Here is a 22,195-nt window from a genome sequence, read left to right as displayed (position 1 = left end):
TCTCCTGTCTTCCTCTCCTCTTCTGCCTGTCTTCCTCTCCTGTCTTTCTCTCCTCTTCTGTCTGTCTTCCTCTCCTCTCCTGTCTTCCTCTCCTGTCTTTCTCTCCTCTCCTGTCTTCCTCTCCTCTTCTGCCTGTCTTCCTCTCCTGTCTTTCTCTCCTCTTCTGCCTGTCTTCCTCTCCTCTCCTGTCTTCCTCTCCTGTCTTTCTCTCCTCTTCTGCCTGTCTTCCTCTCCTCTCCTGTCTTCCTCTCCTGTCTTCCTCTCCTCTCCTGTCTTCCTCTCCTCTTCTGCCTGTCTTCCTCTCCTGTCTTTCTCTCCTCTTCTGCCTGTCTTCCTCTCCTGTCTTTCTCTCCTCTTCTGCCTGTCTTCCTCTCCTGTCTTTCTCTCCTCTTCTGTCTGTCTTCCTCTCCTCTCCTGTCTTCCTCTCCTGTCTTTCTCTCCTCTCCTGTCTTCCTCTCCTCTTCTGCCTGTCTTCCTCTCCTGTCTTTCTCTCCTCTTCTGCCTGTCTTCCTCTCCTCTCCTGTCTTCCTCTCCTGTCTTCCTCTCCTCTCCTGTCTTTCTCTCCTCTTCTGCCTGTCTTCCTCTCCTGTCTTCCTCTCCTGTCTTCCTCTCCTGTCTTCCTCTCCTGTCTTCCTCTCCTCTCCTGTCTTTCTCTCCTCTTCTGCCTGTCTTCCTCTCCTCTCCTGTCTTCCTCTCCTGTCTTCCTCTCCTGTCTTCCTCTCCTGTCTTCCTCTCCTCTCCTGTCTTTCTCTCCTCTTCTGCCTGTCCTCCTCTCCTCTCCTGTCTTCCTCTCCTGTCTTCCTCTCCTCTCCTGTCTTTCTCTCCTCTTCTGCCTGTCCTCCTCTCCTCTCCTGTCTTCCTCTCCTGTCTTCCTCTCCTCTCCTGTCTTTCTCTCCTCTTCTGCCTGTCTTCCTCTCCTCTCCTGTCTTCCTCTCCTGTCTTCCTCTCCTCTCCTGTCTTTCTCTCCTCTTCTGCCTGTCTTCCTCTCCTCTCCTGTCTTCCTCTCCTGTCTTTCTCTCCTCTTCTGCCTGTCTTCCTCTCCTCTCCTGTCTTCCTCTCCTGTCTTCCTCTCCTCTCCTGTCTTTCTCTCCTCTTCTGCCTGTCTTCCTCTCCTCTCCTGTCTTCCTCTCCTGTCTTTCTCTCCTCTTCTGCCTGTCTTCCTCTCCTGTCTTTCTCTCCTCTTCTGCCTGTCTTCCTCTCCTGTCTTTCTCTCCTCTTCTGCCTGTCTTCCTCTCCTCTCCTGTCTTCCTCTCCTGTCTTTCTCTCCTCTTCTGCCTGTCCTCCTCTCCTCTCTTGTCCTCCTCTCCTCTCTTGTCTTCCTCTCCTGTTTTACTCTCCTGTTATCTCCTCTCCTTCTCTGTTTTCCTCTTCTGTCCTTCTCTTGTGTTGTCCTTCTCTCCTGTGTTCCTATTCGGTCTTGCTCTCCTTTCCTTTCCTGTCCCATTGTCCTCCTCTCCTCTCCTCCTTTCACTCCCCTCCTCCTCTCCTCTCCTGTTCTCGTCACGCACTGGCCCCGGAGCCCGTCACCGCCGCCGCCCCCCAACTGTCAGTGCAGGCGTTATACTGTTGTCATGGGAACTTAACAGGAAGTGACGTAGGATCCGGATCTCCGGCGCCGATTGGAGTCTGCGGCGGCGCTAACGTTCAATCCGGAGCGGAGACCAGAACCGGAGGGTGAGAGCGGCCGGGATCACAGGGGGCACTGAGGTGTGACGGAGGATCGGAGGGGGCACTGAGGATCGGAGGGGGCACTGAGGGGTGACGGAGGATCGGAGGGGGCACTGAGGGGCGACGGAGGATCGGAGGGGGCACTGAGGGGTGACGGAGGATCGGAGGGGGCACTGAGGGGTGACGGAGGATCGGAGGGGGCACTGAGGGGCGACGGAGGATCGGAGGGGGCACTGAGGGGCGACGGAGGATCGGAGGGGGCACTGAGGGGCGACGGAGGATCGGAGGGGGCACTGAGGGGCGACGGAGGATCGGAGGGGGCACTGAGGGGTGACGGAGGATCGGAGGGGGCACTGAGGATCGGAGGGGGCACTGAGGGGCGACGGAGGATCGGAGGGGGCACTGAGGGGTGACGGAGGATCGGAGGGGGCACTGAGGATCGGAGGGGGCACTGAGGGGCGACGGAGGATCGGAGGGGGCACTGAGGGGCGACGGAGGATCGGAGGGGGCACTGAGGGGCGACAGAGGATCGGAGGGCACACTGAGGATCGGAGGGGGCACTGAGGGGCGACGGAGGATCGGAGGGGGCACTGAGGGGCGACGGAGGATCGGAGGGGGCACTGAGGGGCGACGGAGGATCGGAGGGGGCACTGAGGGGCGACGGAGGATCGGAGGGGGCACTGAGGGGCGACGGAGGATCGGAGGGGGCACTGAGGGGCGACGGAGGATCGGAGGGGGCACTGAGGGGCGACGGAGGATCGGAGGGGGCACTGAGGGGCGACGGAGGATCGGAGGGGGCACTGAGGGGCGACGGAGGATCGGAGGGGGCACTGAGGGGCGACGGAGGATCGGAGGGCACACTGAGGATCGGAGGGGGCACTGAGGGGCGACGGAGGATCAGAGGGGGCACTGAGGGGCGACGGAGGATCGGAGGGGGCACTGAGGGGCGACGGAGGATCGGAGGGGGCACTGAGGGGTGATGGAGGATCGGAGGGGGCACTGAGGGGTGATGGAGGATCGGAGGGGGCACTGAGGGGCGACAGAGGATCGGAGGGGGCACTGAGGGGCGACGGAGGATCGGAGGGGGCACTGAGGGATGATGGAGGATCGGAGGGGGCACTGAGGGGCGACGGAGGATCGGAGGGGGCACTGAGGATCGGAGGGGTCACTGAGGGGCGACGGAGGATCGGAGGGGGCACTGAGGATCGGAGGGGTCACTGAGGGGCGACGGAGGATCGGAGGGGGCACTGAGGATCGGAGGGGGCACTGAGGGGCGACGGAGGATCGGAGGGGGCACTGAGGGGCGACGGAGGATCGGAGGGGGCACTGAGGGGCGACGGAGGATCGGAGGGGGCACTGAGGGATGATGGAGGATCGGAGGGGGCACTGAGGGATGATGGAGGATCGGAGGGGGCACTGAGGGATGATGGAGGATCGGAGGGGGCACTGAGGATCGGAGGGGTCACTGAGGGGCATCGGAGGGGGCACTGAGGGATGATGGAGGATCGGAGGGGGCACTGAGGATCGGAGGGGTCACTGAGGGATGATGGAGGATCGGAGGGGGCACTGAGCATCGGAGGGGGCACTGAGGGGCAACGGAGGATCGGAGGGGGCACTGAGGATCGGAGGGGGCACTGAGGATCGGAGGGGGCACTGAGGGGCGACGGAGGATCGGAGGGGGCACTGAGGGGCGACGGAGGATCGGAGGGGGCACTGAGGGGCGACGGAGGATCGGAGGGGGCACTGAGGGGCGACGGAGGATCGGAGGGGGCACTGAGGATCGGAGGGGGCACTGAGGATCGGAGGGGGCACTGAGGGGCGACGGAGGATCGGAGGGGGCACTGAGGGGCGACGGAGGATCGGAGGGGGCACTGAGGGGCGACGGAGGATCGGAGTGGGCACTGAGGGGTTGGGGGGCGTCACTGGAGGGGGATGAGGAGTCGAGGGAATCACTGGTGGGTGATAATTTGTGGGGAGCGTCACTGGCGGGTGATGAGGGTGGGGGGCGACCGGTCCTCACTCCCCCTCTTCTCCGCAGATGTCTGGACGTTGCCCTCGTCCTCTTAGCGGTTGGTCAGGAGTCAAGAAATCAGCGGGAAGCAGGAAGAAGACCCTTGTGCGCCAGGCGTGGGACGTGAGTGTCTCGGGGGTCCGCTCCTCACACTGCGGAGGACAGCTCGGCTTATATGAAGGTGTTCCATGTGTCCGGTCTCATTGTCGCCCCCTGCGCTCTGTGTTCTCTGGGTCGCAGCAGTCCTCTGTGTAGCCCCCCCTCTGGTGGACGGCCCTGTATTTCGGCTCGGAGCCCCCTGTGGTCTCTGGGTCGCAGTGGTCCTCCGTGTTGCCCCCCTCTGGTGGACGGCCCTGTATTTCGGCTCGGAGCCCCCTGTGGTCTCTGGGTCGCAGTGGTCCTCCGTGTTGCCCCCTCTGGCGGACGGCCCTGCACTCGGCTCGGAGCCCCCCACAGTCTCCTGTTCGCCCTTTTCCGGGGTCTCATTGTGTTTCTGCTGTCTTTCAGAGCTCCATACAAGATCTGGGCGTCCATCGTGCGACCCCCGAGGAGCTGGTGAGTGCCGACAGCCGGATGTGGTCCGGGATTTTCACATTTAAAGGGCCGGTCCGGATTTATGTAACCATAGCATCAGCACCATAATGTTAGAAGCGCTCTATTCTGATACACTACCCCCCCCTCCCCCAAGACCTCCGCTTGCTGTCAGTGAATGGCAGAGGCTCAGTAATGGTCAGCATCGCTCGCTGCCTCCGGATACTGATGAGAATATTTTCATTCATGTTCTGAAGCTTCATTTGCATCACACCGGGCCGGCCCTTTAAGTAGACGCGTATCAGAAAACCATGGCTGCTTCTTCCAGAGACAGCGCCTCCCCTGCCCTCAGGTTGTGTCTGGTATTACAGCTCCTCTCTATTAAAGTGAATGGGACTGAGCTGCAGTCACACACAATGTGCAGACCGGGGGGCGACGTCTGGGCTCGGCTAGTTTGCTCTCTTGGGGGTTCGTGTCCATTGATCTGTCTCCTCTGCTGCAGGTTCAGCGTCATGAGATCCACAAGTCCAGAAATCACAGCCTGGCCCAATGGGAGCTGAGAAAGAAATCCTTAAGGAAAGAGTGGAGAAGACAGAACGGGGGCACCCCGGACCCCCTGGAGGACAGACGCCTGGCGCTGATGATGGAGGTAAAGAGAACGCAAGCGACAGGGACGTCACATATCAACGAGAGGAACATAAACTGTCAGTGTACTTTACTCATTGCTGGCAGAGTTCAGCTCTGAAGCCTGCAGAATAGTGACTGCAGCTCTGGAGTATAATACAGGAGGTAACTCAGGATCAGTAATGTAATGTATGTACACAGTGACTGCACCAGCAGAATAGTGACTGCAGCTCTGGAGTATAATACAGGAGGTAACTCAGGATCAGTAATGTAATGTATGTACACAGTGACTGCACCAGCAGAATAGTGAGTGCAGCTCTGGAGTATAATACAGGAGGTAACTCAGGATCAGTAATGTAATGTATGTACACAGTGACTGCACCAGCAGAATAGTGACTGCAGCTCTGGAGTATAATACAGGAGGTAACTCAGGATCAGTAATGTAATGTCTGTACACAGTGACTGCACCAGCAGAATAGTGAGTGCAGCTCTGGAGTATAATACAGGAGGTAACTCAGGATCAGTAATGTAATGTATGTACATAGTGACTGCACCAGCAGAATAGTGAGTGCAGCTCTGGAGTATAATACAGGAGGTAACTCAGGATCAGTAATGTAATGCATGTACACAGTGACTGTACCAGCAGAATAGTGAGTGCAGCTCTGGAGTATAATACAGGAGGTAACTCAGGATCAGTAATGTAATGTATGTACACAGTGACTGCACCAACAGAATAGCGAGTGCAGCTCTGGAGTATAATACAGGAGGTAACTCAGGATCAGTAATATACGGTAATGTATGTACACAGTGACTGCACCAGCAGAATAGTGAGTGCAGCTCTGGAGTATAATACAGGAGGTAACTCAGGATCAGTAATGTAATGTATGTACACAGTGACTGCACCAGCAGAATAGTGAGTGCAGCTCTGGAGTATAATACAGGAGGTAACTCAGGATCAGTAATATACGGTAATGTATGTACACAGTGACTGCACCAGCAGAATAGTGAGTGCAGCTCTGGAGTATAATACAGGAGGTAACTCAGGATCAGTAATGTAATGTATGTACACAGTGACTGCACCAGCAGAATAGCGAGTGCAGCTCTGGAGTATAATACAGGAGGTAACTCAGGATCAGTAATGTATGTACACAGTGACTGCACCAGCAGTATAGTGAGTGCAGCTCTGGAGTATAATACAGGAGGTAACTCAGGATCAGTAATGTAATGTATGTACACAGTGACTGCAGCAGCAGAATAGCGAGTGCAGCTCTGGAGTATAATACAGGAGGTAACTCAGGATCAGTAATGTAATGTATGTACACAGTGACTGCACCAGCAGAATAGTGAGTGCAGCTCTGGAGTATAATACAGGAGGTAACTCAGGATCAGTAATGTAATGTATGTACACAGTGACTGCACCAGCAGAATAGTGAGTGCAGCTCTGGAGTATAACACAGGATGTAACTCAGGATCAGTAATGTAATGTATGTACACAGTGACTGCACCAGCAGAATAGTGAGTGCAGCTCTGGAGTATAATACAGGAGGTAACTCAGGATCAGTATGGTAGTGTATGTACACAGTGACTGCACCAGCAGAATAGTGAGTGCAGCTCTGGAGGATAATACAGGAGGTAACTCAGGATCAGTAATGTAATGTATGTACACAGTGACTGCACCAGCAGAATAGTGAGTGCAGCTCTGGAGTATAACACAGGATGTAACTCAGGATCAGTAATGTAATGTATGTACACAGTGACTGCACCAGCAGAATACTGAGTGCAGCTCTGGAGTATAATACAGGAGGTAACTCAGGATCAGTAATGTAATGTATGTACACAGTGACTGCAGCAGCAGAATAGTGCAGCTCTGGAGTATAATCTGGGCTGTATGAGCGCTGCTCTGAGGTCAGTGGAGGGACGTGCAGGGATCAGACACTTCAGCCTGGATGACTTGTCGTCTTGCCGTTGTGTCGTGTATGGGAGAAGCCGGTATCTGGTACCATATAATGATCGTCCAGTGTCGCTGATGTCGTGATCTTGTACCGGAGATCCTCTTGTGATCACTTTCTGGGGTTTTCCATCCGTTACTTTCCTCGTCATTACTTGTGTTTGTCTCTGCAGATTCTCTCGGATCAGTACCAGATGAAGGACGTCCTGGAGCGCTCGGACAGGGCCATGGCTGTGGTGAAGGATCTGTTTGGAGACGCCCCCCGCAGACACACCGGTACTAATGTATATGATCATGTCCGCATTGTTCTACCTCTATGTCCCCAGACAGAAGACCCCGGAGATCTCCAGCTCTCCTGCCCATGCAACGCCTCCAGTTTTATGTATTTGTCCTCTTATTGTTCCAGGCTTCCCACATGTCACCATGGCTCCATCTTGTGACCTGGAAACTTCATGTGGACCCATAACACTGAAGAAGGACCCCCCTACCCGCCTGTCCATCCTCAGCGAGAGCATCATGGACCCTCAGGTAATAGCACCAAGGATTGGTTGTTCTGAGGAGCCCTGTACAGAGTCTTCTCATTAAAGGTGGTGGTGACGATGGTGATGACGATGGTGACGATGGTGGTGATGATTTGTGATGATGATGATGATGATTTGTGATGGTGACGATGATGGTGACGATGGTGATGATGATGATGGTGGTGGTGGTGGTGATGATAGTGATGGTAATGATGATGATGATGGTGGTGATGATGATGATGATCATGATGATGATGATGGTGGTGATGATGATGATGGTGGTGATGATGATGATGATGATTTGTGATGATGATTATGATGATGATGGTGATTGGTGATGATGGTGGTGATGATGATGATGGTGACGATGATGATGATGATTTGTGATGGTGATGGTGATGATGATGATGGTGATGATGATGATTTGTGATGGTGGTGATGATGATGATGGTGACGATGATGATGATGATTTGTGATGGTGATGGTGATGATGATGATGGTGATGATGATGATTTGTGATGATGGTGATGATGATGATGATGATGATGGTGATGATGATGATGATGGTGGTGGTGACGATGATGATGATGATGGTGGTGGTGACGATGATGATGATGGTGATGATGATGGTGATGATGATGATGATGATGGTGGTGGTGACGATGATGATGATGATGGTGGTGGTGACGATGATGATGATTTGTGATGATGATGATTTGTGATGATGATGATGGTGATGATGATCATGATGATGGTGATGGTGATGATGATGGTGATGATGGTGATGGTGGTGACGATGATGATGATGATGATGGTGGTGGTGACGGTGATGATGATGGTGATGATGATGGTGATGATGATGGTGATGATGATGGTGATGATGATGATGATGGTGGTGGTGACGATGATGATGATGATGATGGTGGTGGTGACGATGATGATGATTTGTGATGATGATGATGGTGGTGGTGATGATGGTGATGATGATCATGGTGATGGTGGTGGTGACGATGATGATGATGATGATGATGATGGTGGTGGTGACGATGATGATGATGATCATGATGATGATGATGGTGATGATGATGGTGATGATGATGATGATGATGGTGGTGGTGACGATGATGATGATGATGATGGTGGTGGTGACGATGATGATGATTTGTGATGATGATGATGATTTGTGATGATGATGATGGTGGTGGTGATGATGGTGATGATGATGATGATGATGATGGTGATGATGATGATGATGGTGGTGGTGATGATGATGATGATGGTGGTGGTGACGATGATGATGATTTGTGATGATGATGATGATGATGATGGTGGTGGTGACGATGATGATGATGATGATGGTGGTGGTGACGATGATGATGATTTGTGATGATGATGATGGTGATGATGGTGGTGGTGGTGTTTGATCACCATGTTCTGCCATTTGATCCTTTCTGATGTTAGGCTCTGAATGAGGTGGAGGAGATGCGGCCTGAGGACAGTGATGATGAAGATGCGGAGGTGTCCTTCAGCTTCCAGCCCGGCCTAGACACAGAGAAGTGAGTCTTCTCGTGGCCTGGATGTCGGCTTTGTGCCACCTGGGCCTGTAGTCCATCAGACAGGATATAGCGGCCTGCGGGGGCCCTGCACTGCGGGGGGCCCAGCCTGGTATATACCCTCATGAGGCCTCATTCACACAGCAGAGTGTGGTCAGAGGGCAAACCCACTACTACTCCCACCGGGCACCACACCAGAGGGGGTGGACGTAGGGGACATTTACAGAGCACTGATTATTTCAGAAAACATTGACTTTTGCCTCTTAACGCTATTGGTTGTGGGGTCTCTGCACCCGGCCCCCACCGATCACTGATATGGGGTGGTAGTATTACTCCGATGAGTGCTGTAATGGTCTCTCCTGGGAGGAAGGTCTGCATTCCGCACCCTCCTTGCCGGGCCGAGGTCAGTGGTCTCCAGCGGTGGGAAGGTTATCATTTTGGGAAAGTAGATTGTCTTTAAGAGATAATCTACTGATTCAGAACATGCCATCATGGAGACGCACCTCCCCATGTGGGATCACCGGTGACCCTGGTATAGGGTGGGATGTCTCTATATGGGGGTCCGGGTTGTGTTGAGCGGGCTGCCATGGTTGGGGAGGGCCGTGAAGTAACGGTCCTGTCTCCGGATATTTTTCCAGGGTTCGCCGGATATTGACTGAAGAGAGTTCTCATCTCACATCTGATCAGTGGTCCGGAGATAACGTGCAGGACCCCTTTATAACGCCCAAAGGGGCCGACCACCCCCCAAAGAACCATATAGGTAAGAAGATTAATCCCCTTTATTAAAGGCGATGTCCCCCCTTTACAGCTAATTACTCCACTGCCTCTAAAATAAGCGACATCCGCATATAATCTCCATCGAAAGCTCCTAATGTTTTGTGTTTGCAGCCTTGACCGGTGTATTGCCATGGTTACAGGATACAAGCAAACCACGCGCGGCCTGACTGTGGACTCGCGCTGCGGCCTTGACTGTGGACTCGCGCTGCGGCCTTGGCTGTGGACTCGCGCTGCGGCCTTGGCTGTGGACTCGCGCTGCGGCCTTGGCTGTGGACTCGCGCTGCGGCCTTGACTGTGGACTCGCGCTGCGGCCTTGACTGTGGACTCGCGCTGCGGCCTTGACTGTGGACTCGCGCTGCGGCCTTGACTGTGGACTCGCGCTGCGGCCTTGGCTGTGGACTCGCGCTGCGGCCTTGGCTGTGGACTCGCGCTGCGGCCTTGGCTGTGGACTCGCGCTGCGGCCTTGGCTGTGGACTCGCGCTGCGGCCTTGACTGTGGACTCGCGCTGCGGCCTTGACTGTGGACTCGCGCTGCGGCCTTGGCTGTGGACTCGCGCTGCGGCCTTGGCTGTGGACTCGCGCTGCGGCCTTGGCTGTGGACTCGCGCTGCGGCCTTGACTGTGGACTCGCGCTGCGGCCTTGACTGTGGACTCGCGCTGCGGCCTTGACTGTGGACTCGCGCTGCGGCCTTGACTGTGGACTCGCGCCGCTACCTGCTGACTGTGGACTCGCGCCGCGGCCTGCTGACTGTGGACTCGCGCCGCTGCCTGCTGACTGTGGACTCGCGCCGCTGCCTGCTGACTGTGGACTCGCGCCGCGGCCTTGACTGTGGACTCGCGCCGCTACCTGCTGACTGTGGACTCGCGCCGCTGCCTGCTGACTGTGGACTCGCGCCGCTGCCTGCTGACTGTGGACTCGCGCCGCGGCCTGCTGACTGTGGACTCGCGCGCTCCTTCCTCTAGCTCCTCCTCTTCACAGACCGTAGTCTGTAACCATGGAGATGCATTGCTCTGCACAGGAGCTGTATGTACGGAATGGGAGGGGGATTGGCGTCGGTCCTCTTGGACTCCACCATGACCTGCAGTGTACGGGGGTAGCCGCCCTATTTACTGCCACATTCCCCTTGGGCAGTGTTCACACGCTGCTTTTCTCGCCAGCATTAAACGCCACCGCCGCGGTGAACAAGGTGAAGACGCGACTGACGGAGGAAGAACCGCAGGAAGCGGAAACCAGCATCGTCATCGGCCGCATATTAAACCCACAGCCTCCGAACCAGCGAAAGCTGCAGAGAAAAGGTAGATGTGCCGGACCCCCGGAAAACAGCGGCCCCTCAGCCCAGACACAAAGCCCATGTCACGCTGGGGGGGGGGATGGAAACTGCTACAGGTTAATTGCAATCTTTCTTATTCTACTGAAGGAAAGAAGACGAGACCACCCCCCGGCCCGCCGGCCCCCGCCGCACACGAGCCGTCCAGCCTGGACGTCCTGAAGCAGATGATCCAGGAGGTGGAGCGGGAGCTGGAGACCTACGAGCAGGAGAGCGGCCGGGCTGTGCCCTCCGCGCCGCAGTCTCAGGGGCTGACGGGCTTCACCCTGTCCCTCGTCAGCGCCATACGGCGACTGGTGTCCTACCTGAAGGAGGTGAGGCGGGCGGACCAGGGGCCGGGGTTACCGCCTTACAGGTCGGGGGCACTAACCTGCGGCTTCTGCAGAGCGACCGGCAGCTGCGCCAGGAGTCAGTGGAGCGGCAGCGGCTGAAGGACGAGCTGACGGAACAGCGGCTGCTGATAGACGCTCTGACCGCAGAGATTCTCGCCATGAAGGACGGCGGCTCCGCGTCCCCGGTAATGTCCGGATAGCATCGCCTTCCTTCTGTAGATATAGCCTTCAGAATAGGCGGCTGACCCCGCACACACCCACATTTGGGGGTATAGGGGGACCCATGGGACACTGGCGGGACACCAGTGATGTATTATCAGGGGGCGGCTGAAAACATAGGAACCCTCTGACTAAGAGCATGAAGGGGGCTGGAGTACGGGAGGCCCATCACTGCAGTGCCCACAGCGCCCCCTGCCCCGTGTGGCTGTGTACGGTACTGCGGGTCAGCCCCAGTCACTAAATACTGAGCTCTATTCTGCTCATCAGGGCGGTCCCAGGGGTCGGACCCCCAGCAGTCCTAGTCATAGGCGGAGGAGCAGACCAGCGTCTCTGCAGCCTCACGCATGTGTTGCAGCCATGCTTTATCTTCCACAGAGCAGTCACTGGCCCGTGTCTGACCAGTCACCGACTACTGGGGAGGCTACGATCAGACGTCCTGCGCCCGTCCAAGAGCAGACGAAAGCCTCAACCAACGACGCCTCTGCCCACCCGCTGACGGCCCACCCGCTGTCGGCCCACCCGCTGTCGGCCCACCCGCTGTCGGCCCACCCGCTGTCGGCACCCGGTGAGTTAACCTGCAATGTTACAACCAACCTTTATCACCAGTCTCCAGGATGGGGGACGGCCTGCCGGTCAGGGGTGGTCTGTCTGAGCGCTGGGACCCCCGCTGGTCCGATGTACTGGACCCTGAAACCCCCGTTGGGCAGGAGCGGTAGCTGCACATACGCTTCCCCCGCTATACATTGTCTACAGAACCGCTGGGCATGGCTGCTGTGCTGCTGCTACAGGTCACCCAGCTTTCCTCTGCTCCTGCACGGCTGCCACTGACCGGCGTCCACCAGGGAGATACATGAATGTCCTTCTGTAACAGGTTTCCACCATGGAGCGGAGCGTGGAGACTCAGCGGCGCCCCACCCTGAGTATGGCGTGTCCAGCACTAAGCAGGTGCCCACATCACATGGGGACGCGGGGTCTCTGCTGGATTTTGAGCCCGCCATCATGTTATCTCCTCCCAGACAGAGGACGTGGGCGGAAACCGGGGACCAGAAATCACGTGAGTGCATTATCATAGAGCGGAATAGTAAAGATCTCTATTACTACATTAATAGCTCAATTCAGCAGAATAGTGAGTGCAGCTCTGGAGTATAATACCGGAGGTAACTCAGGATCAGTAATGTAATGTATGTACACAGTGACTGCACCAGCAGAATAGTGAGTGCAGCTCTGGAGTATAATACCGGAGGTAACTCAGGATCAGTAATGTAATGTATGTACACAGTGACTGCACCAGCAGAATAGTGAGTGCAGCTCTGGAGTATAATACCGGAGGTAACTCAGGATCAGTAATGTAATGTATGTACACAGTGACTGCACCAGCAGAAGAGTGAGTGCAGCTCTGGAGTATAATACAGGAGGTAACTCAAGATCAGTAATGTATGTATACAGTGACTGCACCAGCAGAATAGTGAGTGCAGCTCTGGAGTATAATACCGGAGGTAACTCAGGATCAGTAATGTAATGTATGTACACAGTGACTGCACCAGCAGAAGAGTGAGTGCAGCTCTGGAGTATAATACAGGAGGTAACTCAAGATCAGTAATGTATGTATACAGTGACTGCACCAGCAGAATAGTGAGTGCAGCTCTGGAGTATAATACAGGAGGTAACTCAGGATCAGTAATGTAATGTATGTATACAGTGACTGCACCAGCAGAATAGTGAGTGCAGCTCTGGAGTATAATACCGGAGGTAACTCAGGATCAGTAATGTAATGTATGTACACAGTGACTGCACCAGCAGAATAGTGAGTGCAGCTCTGGAGTATAATACATGAGGTAACTCAGGATCAGTAATGTAATGTTTGTACACAGTGACTGCACCAGCAGAATAGTGAGTGCAGCTCTGGAGTATAATACAGGAGGTAACTCAGGATCAGTAATGTAATGTATGTACACAGTGACTGCACCAGCAGAATAGTGAGTGCAGCTCTGGAGTATAATACAGGAGGTAACTCAAGATCAGTAATGTATGTATACAGTGACTGCACCAGCAGAATAGTGAGTGCAGCTCTGGAGTATAATACAGGAGGGAACTCAGGATCAGTAATGTAATGTATGTACACAGTGACTGCACCAGCAGAATAGTGAGTGCAGCTCTGGCGTATAATACAGGAGGTAACTCAAGATCAGTAATGTACCCAGTGACTGCACCAGCAGAATAGTGAGTGCAGCTCTGGAGTATAATACAGGCGGTAACTCAGGATCAGTAATGTAATGTATGTACACAGTGACTGCACCAGCAGTATAGTGAGTGCAGCTCTGGAGTATAATACAGGAGGTAACTCAGGATCAGTAATGTAATGTATGTACACAGTGACTGCACCAGCAGAATAGTGAGTGCAGCTCTGGAGTATAATACAGGAGGTAACTCAAGATCAGTAATGTATGTATACAGTGACTGCACCAGCAGAATAGTGAGTGCAGCTCTGGAGTATAATACAGGAGGGAACTCAGGATCAGTAATGTAATGTATGTACACAGTGACTGCACCAGCAGAATAGTGAGTGCAGCTCTGGCGTATAATACAGGAGGTAACTCAAGATCAGTAATGTACCCAGTGACTGCACCAGCAGAATAGTGAGTGCAGCTCTGGAGTATAATACAGGAGGTAACTCAGAATCAGTAATGTAATGTATGTACACAGTGACTGCACCAGCAGAATAGTGAGTGCAGCTCTGGAGTATAATACAGGCGATAACTCAGGATCAGTAATGTAATGTATGTACACAGTGACTGCACCAGCAGTATAGTGAGTGCAGCTCTGGAGTATAATACAGGAGGTAACTCAGGATCAGTAATGTAATGTATGTACACAGTGACTGCACCAGCAGAATAGTGAGTGCAGCTCTGGCGTATAATACAGGAGGTAACTCATGATCACTAATGTACACAGTGACTGCACCAGCAGAATAGTGAGTGTAGCTCTGGAGTATAATACAGGAGGTAACTCAGGATTAGTAATGTATGTACACAGTGACTGCACCAGCAGAATAGTGAGTGTAGCTCTGGAGTATAATACAGGAGGTAACTCAGGATTAGTAATGTAATGTATGTACACAGTGACTGCACCAGCAGAATAGTGAGTGCAGCTCTGGAGTATATAATACAGGAGGTAACTCAGGATCAGTAATGTAATGTATGTACACAGTGACTGCACCAGCAGGATAGTGAGTGCAGCTCTGGAGTATAATACAGGAGGTAACTCAGGATCAGTAATGTAATGTATGTACACAGTGACTGCACCAGCAGAATAGTGAGTGCAGCTCTGGAGTATATTACAGGAGGTAACTCAGGATCAGTAATGTAATGTATGTACACAGTGACTGCACCAGCAGAATAGTGAGTGCAGCTCTGGAGGATAATACAGGAGGTAACTCAGGATCAGTAATGTAATGTATGTATACAGTGACTGCACCAGCAGAATAGTGAGTGCAGCTCTGGAGTATAATACAGGAGGTAACTCAGGATCAGTGATGTATGTACACAGTGACTGCACCAGCAGAATAGTGAGTGCAGCTCTGGAGTATAATACAGGAGGTAACTCGGGATCAGTGATGTATGTACACAGTGACTGCACCAGCAGAATAGTGAGTGCAGCTCTGGAGTATAATACAGGATGCAATGTTTCATGACATTATTTATTTCAGTGCTTCTCAGTGACCATGAAGTCTTCTCGTCTTCTGATGCTCCTTACATACGGAGGAGGATTTCACCGTCTCGTGGTCAGGATTTTCCTCGGGGAGATGCACTCGTCGGTCACCCCCATACTGAGCACCAGGTGCCGGTGAGAGAGAGAACGAGCGCCCCCCTGACCAATGATCACGATATTGCGTCCCGGATGGCCGAGCTCACCTGTCAGAATAATGCTCTGAAGGCTCAGCTGGCGCAGTTCAGCGGCCGGACGGACAGTGTGGACGCTTCACATGTGGCGGCACAAAATAAGGTAACGCCTGGAGGACGGAAGGAGGTGACTGTTCTACCCAGAGTCTGCGCTCCCTTATATACTGATAACGTCCTACTTACCTCCAGTCACATCCAGAGCTGCATTCCTAATTCTGCTGCTTGTTACATGCTATTGGAAAGTGATGAATTGAGCTGTATTAGTTCTGATTCTGGTTGTGACAGGACGTGGCCGTGTTATGAATGCAGCTCTGCAGGTAACTCCTCCATTTTTGTGCATATTCTTTCCTTGCTGTTTTTGCCTTTCTGCGTGCCGTCGGTGTTCGGCGGCGTCCGCTGTCCCGGTGAGGTGGTGGACACAGCGCCGCCGGCTCGTTACCGTACACTTCATGTGTGACGAGCCGCGCTCCGCTGCGTCCATCGTGTGACCGGTATATGCAGTGGATGTTTCTATTCCATGACAGCGAGCGGAGGCGGCTGCAGTGTAGCGGGTGCTGCCGGCTCCTGACGTGTGTGCGGTCTCTCCAGCAGGAGGCGCCGTCTGCACACGGTGCGGGGACTCTGGAGATGAGGATCGCAGAGCTGAACCGGCAGAGCGCAGCAGCGCGGGATAAACTGCTGCAACTGATTGAGCAGCAGAAGCAGAGCCTGGTGGTGTCGCCCGCCATCTCCCCCATCACCCCGCAGGCGGAGTCAGGTACTGCGCTGCTCCTGTATACACCGCGTGTACTCAGCTATGGAGGGACCCCTCTGCATGGTCTCCTGGGGCATGCTGGGAGTTGTGGTGTCACAACAGCCGATGGTGAAGATTGCACTTCTCATGGCTGCCTCGGATGATAAGCGGCGCCGTGTAACGCATCTCACCCTGTGTTTCCAGGAAGGAGAGCGCTGCTGATAGACGCTGCCCCGCCAATGCCGCACTTCACCGATTCTTCTCCAGAGAATACACTGTCTATAGGCAGCGGGCGCAGGTAAGGCCCGGGGTCAGAAGCCGAGCACTGCTGCATTCTGGGAGACGGGCTGCGGAGCTGACACTTCTCTCCAATGTTCCTAGATCTGGCGCCTCCCAGAGATCCAGCTCATCCGTGACCGGCTCGTCCAGAGGAGGGAGGGCAGCGTCCGACGCCTCCTGGATGAAGGTAGGGGCCAGCATTCAGCCGTCCAGCCGAGGGATGTGGGGGCCGGACGGCGGCCATATCTGCTGCTCCATGTTGTATGGCTCTGCGGTGACATCAATACAGCCCAGAGCGATGGTCACTGCCCGGAGATGTGAGGACACGGGACGCCAGGAGAGGGAATGTATTGGGACGCGTGAACACAGGACGTCTGCCGAAAAAACAGCAGCAGATTTCATTGTAGAATTTCTCTAGATTCCCCTCATATTTCACAGGAGATGTCAAAAAATCCCACTTCAAGCACACCCCCCACCCCACCCCCCACCTGATGTGGCCGACCGTTCTCCAAACCCATACCCTCTGCCCCTTTCTGTGCAGGACAAGGCTGGCTTTCCTCTCCTCCACGCCCGACGCAGCCGGCTTTCTTCTCCGCGGCCGGCTTCCTGCTCCTCCGCGCCCGGCTTCCCGCTCCTCCGCGCCCGACTCCTCTCCTCCGCACCCGAGACGCGGCCAGCTTCCCTCTCCTCCGCGGCCAGCTTCCCTCTTCTCCGCGGCCGGCTTCCCTCTCCTCCGCGGCCGGCTTCCCTCTCCTCCGCGGCCGGCTTCCCTCTCCTCCGCGGCCGGCTTCCCTCTCCTCCGCGGCTGGCTTCCCTCTCCTCCGCGGCCGGCTTCCCTCTCCTCCGCGGTCGGCTTCCCTCTCCTCCGTGCCTGACGCGGCCGGCTTTCCTCTCCTCCGCGGCCGGCTTCCGTCTCCTCCGCGCCCGGCTTCCCGCTCCTCCGCGCCCGACTCCTCTCCTCCGCACCCGAGACGCGGCCGGCTTCCCTCTCCTCCGCGGCCGGCTTCCCTCTCCTCCGTGCCTGACGCGGCCGGCTTTCCTCTCCTCCGCGGCCGGCTTCCGTCTCCTCCGCGCCCGGCTTCCCGCTCCTCCGCGCCCGACTCCTCTCCTCCGCACCCGAGACGCGGCCGGCTTCCCTCTCCTCCGCGGCTGGCTTCCCTCTCCTCCGCGGCCGGCTTCCCTCTCCTCCGCGGCCGGCTTCCCTCTCCTCCGCGGCCGGCTTCCCTCTCCTCCGCGGCCGGCTTCCCTCTCCTCCGCGGCCGGCTTCCCTCTCCTCCGCGGCCGGCTTCCCTCTCCTCCGCGGCCGGCTTCCCTCTCCTCCGCGGCCGGCTTCCCTCTCCTCCGCGGCCGGCTTCCCTCTCCTCCGCGGCCGGCTTCCCTCTCCTCCGCGCCTGACACGGCCGGCTTTCCTCTCCTCCGCGGCCGGCTTCCGTCTCCTCCGCGCCTGACGCGGCCGGCTTTCGGACAGGCGGATGACAGCGGGATTTTTCCTCCAGCGCTCAGTAGCGAGGGCGGCTGACAATCGTCGCTGTCAGTTTATAGTATCCGTCGTTACATGCGGCTCCTCTGCCTCTCAGACGTCTGTTGTTTTTTGACCGGTTCCTGTATTATAAGCTCTATCTGCCCTCTCTGCACCACAAGTACCAGCCACGCTTCCTGACGTCTCCCGCTTTGTCTTGCAGGTCGGTAAGGACAAGGAGGAGGGCTGGTTCGCGCTTTCTGCCCACGTCTCGTGACCCCTCGTCATCAGTGTTTTATATTTATATGTAATTTATAATGTGGTTTCTTAATAAAATCAGTTGGTTTTTTTTTGTGTTATTCTATTTAAATAATCTATTTGTTGTGATTTTAACATAAATTAAGTGGGTTTTTTTCACCTACAGAGGGGTGATAATGAAAATGACAGCACGAGGGTGCAGAGCAGACCCCCTCCGCATATATATCTGGCTATGGCAGGCGCCCCTTTATGGAAAGTGCTGGCTGCAGCCATCCATGTGCCGGGAGCCCACGAGAGAGCTGGGGCTGCGCCGGGAGCCCACGAGAGAGGGCTGGGGCTGCGCCGGGAGCCCACGAGAGAGGGCTGGGGCTGCGCCGGGAGCCCACGAGAGAGGGCTGGGGTTGCGCCGGGAGCCCACGAGAGAGGGCTGAGGCTGCGCCGGGAGCCCACGAGAGAGGGCTGGGGCTGCGCCGGGAGCCCACGATAGAGAGCTGGGGCTGCGCCGGGAGCCCACGAGAGAGCAGGTAAATTTAGGCCGATATTTTTTGCGCTTAATTGTAAAAATATCAGAAAGCGAAATTTTTGAAAATGGCGCAAATTTCAAATTTTTCTGCTCTTAAACCAAAGAGTCATATCCCACAAAGTAGTCACTAAATCCCATTCCCCTCTCGTCACTACATCAGCGCAATTCTTGAAACATCATTTTGTTGTTAGGAAGTTACAAGGGGTCAAAGATCATCAGAAACTTCTCATTTTTTCAACAAAATTTACAAAACTTTTTTTTTTTTTTTGGGACCACATCTCATATGAAGAGACTTTGAGCAGCCAAGGTGACAGAAAATACCCAAAAGTGACCCCATTCTAAACACTGCTCAAATCCACATCCAAGACGTTTATTAGCCCTTTAGGTGCTTCACCGGAACCAAAGCAATGTGGAAGGAAAAATGAACATTTTACTTTTTCCCACAAAAATGTTACTTTTAGCCATAACATTTTGCACTTTAACAAGAGCAACAGCGGAAAATGCACCATAAAATTTGTTGTGCAATTTCTCCTGAGTACGCCGATACCTCACATGGCGGAAACCTACTGTTTGGGCGCATGGCGGGGCTCGGAAGGAGCGCCATTTGAATTTTTGAAAACAAAATTAGCTGGAATCATTTGCGGACGCCATGTCGTGTTTGCAGAACCCATGAGGTGCCTAAACAATGGAAACCCCCCCCAGAAGTAACCCCATTTTGGAAACTAGACCCCTCAAGGAATTTATCTAGGTGGTTGGTGAGCCTGTTGAACCCCCGGAGGCATCACAGAAGTTTAGAACATTGAGGTGTGAAAATAAAAAAAATACATTTTTACCACAAAATTGTTACTCCAACCAAGTAGCTTTTTTTTGTTCTCAAGGGTAACAGGAAAAAATGCACCATAAAAATGTATTGTGCAATTTCTCCCAAGTCTGCTGATTCCTAGTATGTGGTGGAAATCAACTGTTTTGATGCACAGCAGGGCTCGGAAGGGAAGGAGCGCCATGTGACTGCAAAACTGTCTAGAATCATTAGCGAAAAAACAAAAAGCCAGCACCAAATGTGCACTACAGCACTAAACATTCCGAACTGTACTTATTATAAAAAATTTTTTGAGATTTTTGGCAAAAAATTGCAATTTCTTGAGCTGCTTCGCCACGTCACAGCAAATCTCATTTGAAGCAGTCCTACACTAAAATATTTTTATAAAATGTGCCATACGGCCTCACATATGAATAGTAGAACTGCTCTTAGCAGCACTCACCTGGTCTATTTCAATCCCGTACCCATGACTGAGTCATGGCTGTGGGCGGGACAGGTCCAAGCAAATGCTGCATGAAGTAAAAAGCCTGTGGACAAAGCCTGATGACTGAATGTGAACAGTCACCAACCGCCAAAATCCAGACAGATGGAATACATCCCAAATTGGGGTGCATAGCAAGGTGGAGGTCAACCACCGACCAATTCATAGTTTCATAGTTTTTTAAGGTTGAAGGGAGACTGTAAGTCTATCTAGTTCACCCCGTAGCCTAACTTGTTGATCCAGAGGAAGGCAAAAAAACCCCAATGTGTCAAATAAGCTCCAATGGGGAAAAAAATTCCTTCCTGACTCCACATACGGCAATCAGAATAGTTCCCTGGATCAACACCCTGTCATAAAATCCAATATACATAACTGGTAATATTATATTTTTCAATTAATGCGATCAGGCTCTGCTTAAATTTTACTTGTGAATCCCTCAATACAACATCATACGGCAGAGAGCTCCATAGTCTCACTGCTCGTACAGTAAAGAATCCTCATCTGTGATTATGATTAAACATTCTTTCCTCAAGACGTAGCGGATGCCCCCGTGTTCCAGTCGCAGGCCTAGGTGTAAAGCGATCTTTGGAAAGGTCTCTGTACTGTCCCCTCATATATTTATACATTGTGATTAGATCCCCCTAAGCCTTTGTTTTTCCTAACTAACTAACCCCAAGTTTAATAACCTGTCTTGGTATTGCAGCCCCACCCATTCCTGTAATAATCTAGGTTGCTCTTCTATCTACCTGTAAGATTATGCTATTTCTAACCTTCTATACTTTTGCTAACAAGAAATGCATCCATTCCTCTCTTAAATTCATTCAGTGAGTGGCCATCACCACTTCCTCAGGAAGAGAGTTCCAGAGCCTCACTGCTCTTACCGTGAAGAACCCCCTTCTATGCTGATGTAGGAATTTTCTTTCCTCCAATCGAAAAGAATGCCCCCTTGTTCTTGTCATAGTCCTTGGTACAAACAGATCATGGGAGAGATCTCTATATGGCCCTCTGATATATTTGTACATATTTATTAGGTCTCCCCTAAGTCTTCTCTTTTCTAGAGTAAATAGACCTAATTTTGATAACCTTTCCGTGTATTGTAATGCACCCATTCCATTTATTATTTTAGTAGCCCGCCTCTGAACCCTTTCAAGTTCAGTAATGTCTTTCTTCAGCACCGGCGCCCAAAATTGCACACAATACTCCAAGTGTGGTCTGACTAGTGATTTGTACAGAGGGAGAATGATGTTTTCATCTCGTGCCCCCAGACCTCTTCTAATGCATCCCATCACCCTATTTGCTTTGGTGGCTGCTGCCTGACACTGGGCACTCCAATTTAGATTCTTATTCACTAAGATGCCTAAGTCTTTTTCCATGTCTGATTTCCCCAGCAGTTTCCCATTTAGTAAGTAATCGTAGCATCTGTTTCTCCTTCCCATGTGCATAACCTTACACTTATCTGTGTTAAACCTCATTTGCCATTTCTTCGGCGCTCCATTGGGAGACCCAGACGATTGGGTGTATAGCACTGCCTCCGGAGGCCACACAAAGCAATTACACTAAAAAGTGTAAGGCCCCTCCCCTTCTGGCTATACACCCCCAGTGGGATCACTGGCTCACCAGTTTTCTGCTTTGTGCGAAGGAGGTCAGACATCCACGCATAGCTCCACTGTTTAGTCAGCAGTAGCTGCTGACTATATCGGATGGAAGAAAAGAGGGCCCATTTGGGGCCCCCAGCATGCTCCCTTCTTACCCCACTTGTGGTTTGTAAGGTTGAGGTACCCATTGCGGGTACGGAGGCTGGAGCCCACATGCTGTTTTCCTTCCCCATCCCCCTGAGGGGCTCTGAAGAAGTGGGATCTTACCGGCCACCAAGCCCTGAGGCCGGGCTCCATCCACAGACCCATAGAACCTGCTGGATGTGGAGCGGGAGTGCCGTTCAGGGACAAGGCCCTGCAACTTTCAGGTACTCTGTGTCCCCGTATGGCAGGCCACGCACACCCCAGGCTTGCTGGGTGTGCTAGTGCGCCGGGGACTGTAGCGCTGTGCGCTGGGCTTATAGTCCCCGCAGATTACTGGGGGACTTTATGTGTGTGGATCGCCGCGCCGACCGCCCCTGGAGCGGCGGCGCAGCTGCGACTTGTAGTGCGCCGGGGACGCGCCGACCGCGCTTTTACGGCGGCGGCGCTTCTAACTTTAGTCCCCGGTCTTCTGCGGCCTAGCTCCGCTTCGTTAA

The 22,195-nt window shown here is 53.7% G+C and overlaps 1 protein-coding gene across 3 annotated transcripts; it reads left to right on the top strand.

Moving 5' to 3' along the window:
- Positions 1-1,586: 1,586 nt before the first annotated feature.
- Positions 1,587-18,253, top strand: SPICE1 (spindle and centriole associated protein 1). Of its 3 annotated transcripts, none has more exons than XM_075332821.1 (18): positions 1,587-1,674; positions 3,707-3,802; positions 4,187-4,234; positions 4,713-4,859; positions 6,956-7,058; positions 7,189-7,310; positions 8,765-8,859; positions 9,495-9,616; positions 10,790-10,927; positions 11,050-11,273; positions 11,345-11,476; positions 11,886-12,075; positions 12,382-12,564; positions 15,217-15,512; positions 16,001-16,166; positions 16,347-16,440; positions 16,524-16,608; positions 18,104-18,253. In XM_075332821.1, the coding sequence occupies exons 2-18, from the start codon at positions 3,707-3,709 to the stop codon at positions 18,155-18,157; spliced, it is 2,295 nt and encodes a 764-aa protein (XP_075188936.1). In that variant the 5' UTR covers positions 1,587-1,674; the 3' UTR covers positions 18,158-18,253. The 3 variants fall into 3 exon arrangements, with proteins under 3 accessions (XP_075188936.1, XP_075188935.1, XP_075188937.1); XM_075332820.1 differs by having other exon boundaries at positions 15,998-16,166; XM_075332822.1 differs by lacking the exons at positions 1,587-1,674; positions 3,707-3,802 and adding an exon at positions 3,812-3,860 and having other exon boundaries at positions 15,998-16,166.
- Positions 18,254-22,195: the final 3,942 nt, after the last annotated feature.

The sequence above is a fragment of the Anomaloglossus baeobatrachus genome, chromosome 2 (genome assembly GCF_048569485.1).
Source record: "Anomaloglossus baeobatrachus isolate aAnoBae1 chromosome 2, aAnoBae1.hap1, whole genome shotgun sequence".
Taxonomy (NCBI): domain Eukaryota; kingdom Metazoa; phylum Chordata; class Amphibia; order Anura; family Aromobatidae; genus Anomaloglossus; species Anomaloglossus baeobatrachus.
The sequence above is the reverse complement of the archived record's forward strand: the minus strand, read 5'-3'. Positions and strand labels throughout refer to the sequence as shown.

Excerpts from the sequence above, each read along its gene's own strand:
- SPICE1 (XM_075332820.1), top strand. The coding sequence starts at position 3,707 with ATGTCTGGACGTTGCCCTCGTCCTCTTAGCGGTTGGTCAGGAGTCAAG. Across the intron at positions 4,235-4,712 it reads GTGCGACCCCCGAGGAGCTG|GTTCAGCGTCATGAGATCCA; the intron begins GTGAGTGCCGAC and ends CCTCTGCTGCAG. Across the intron at positions 11,274-11,344 it reads TGGTGTCCTACCTGAAGGAG|AGCGACCGGCAGCTGCGCCA; the intron begins GTGAGGCGGGCG and ends CGGCTTCTGCAG.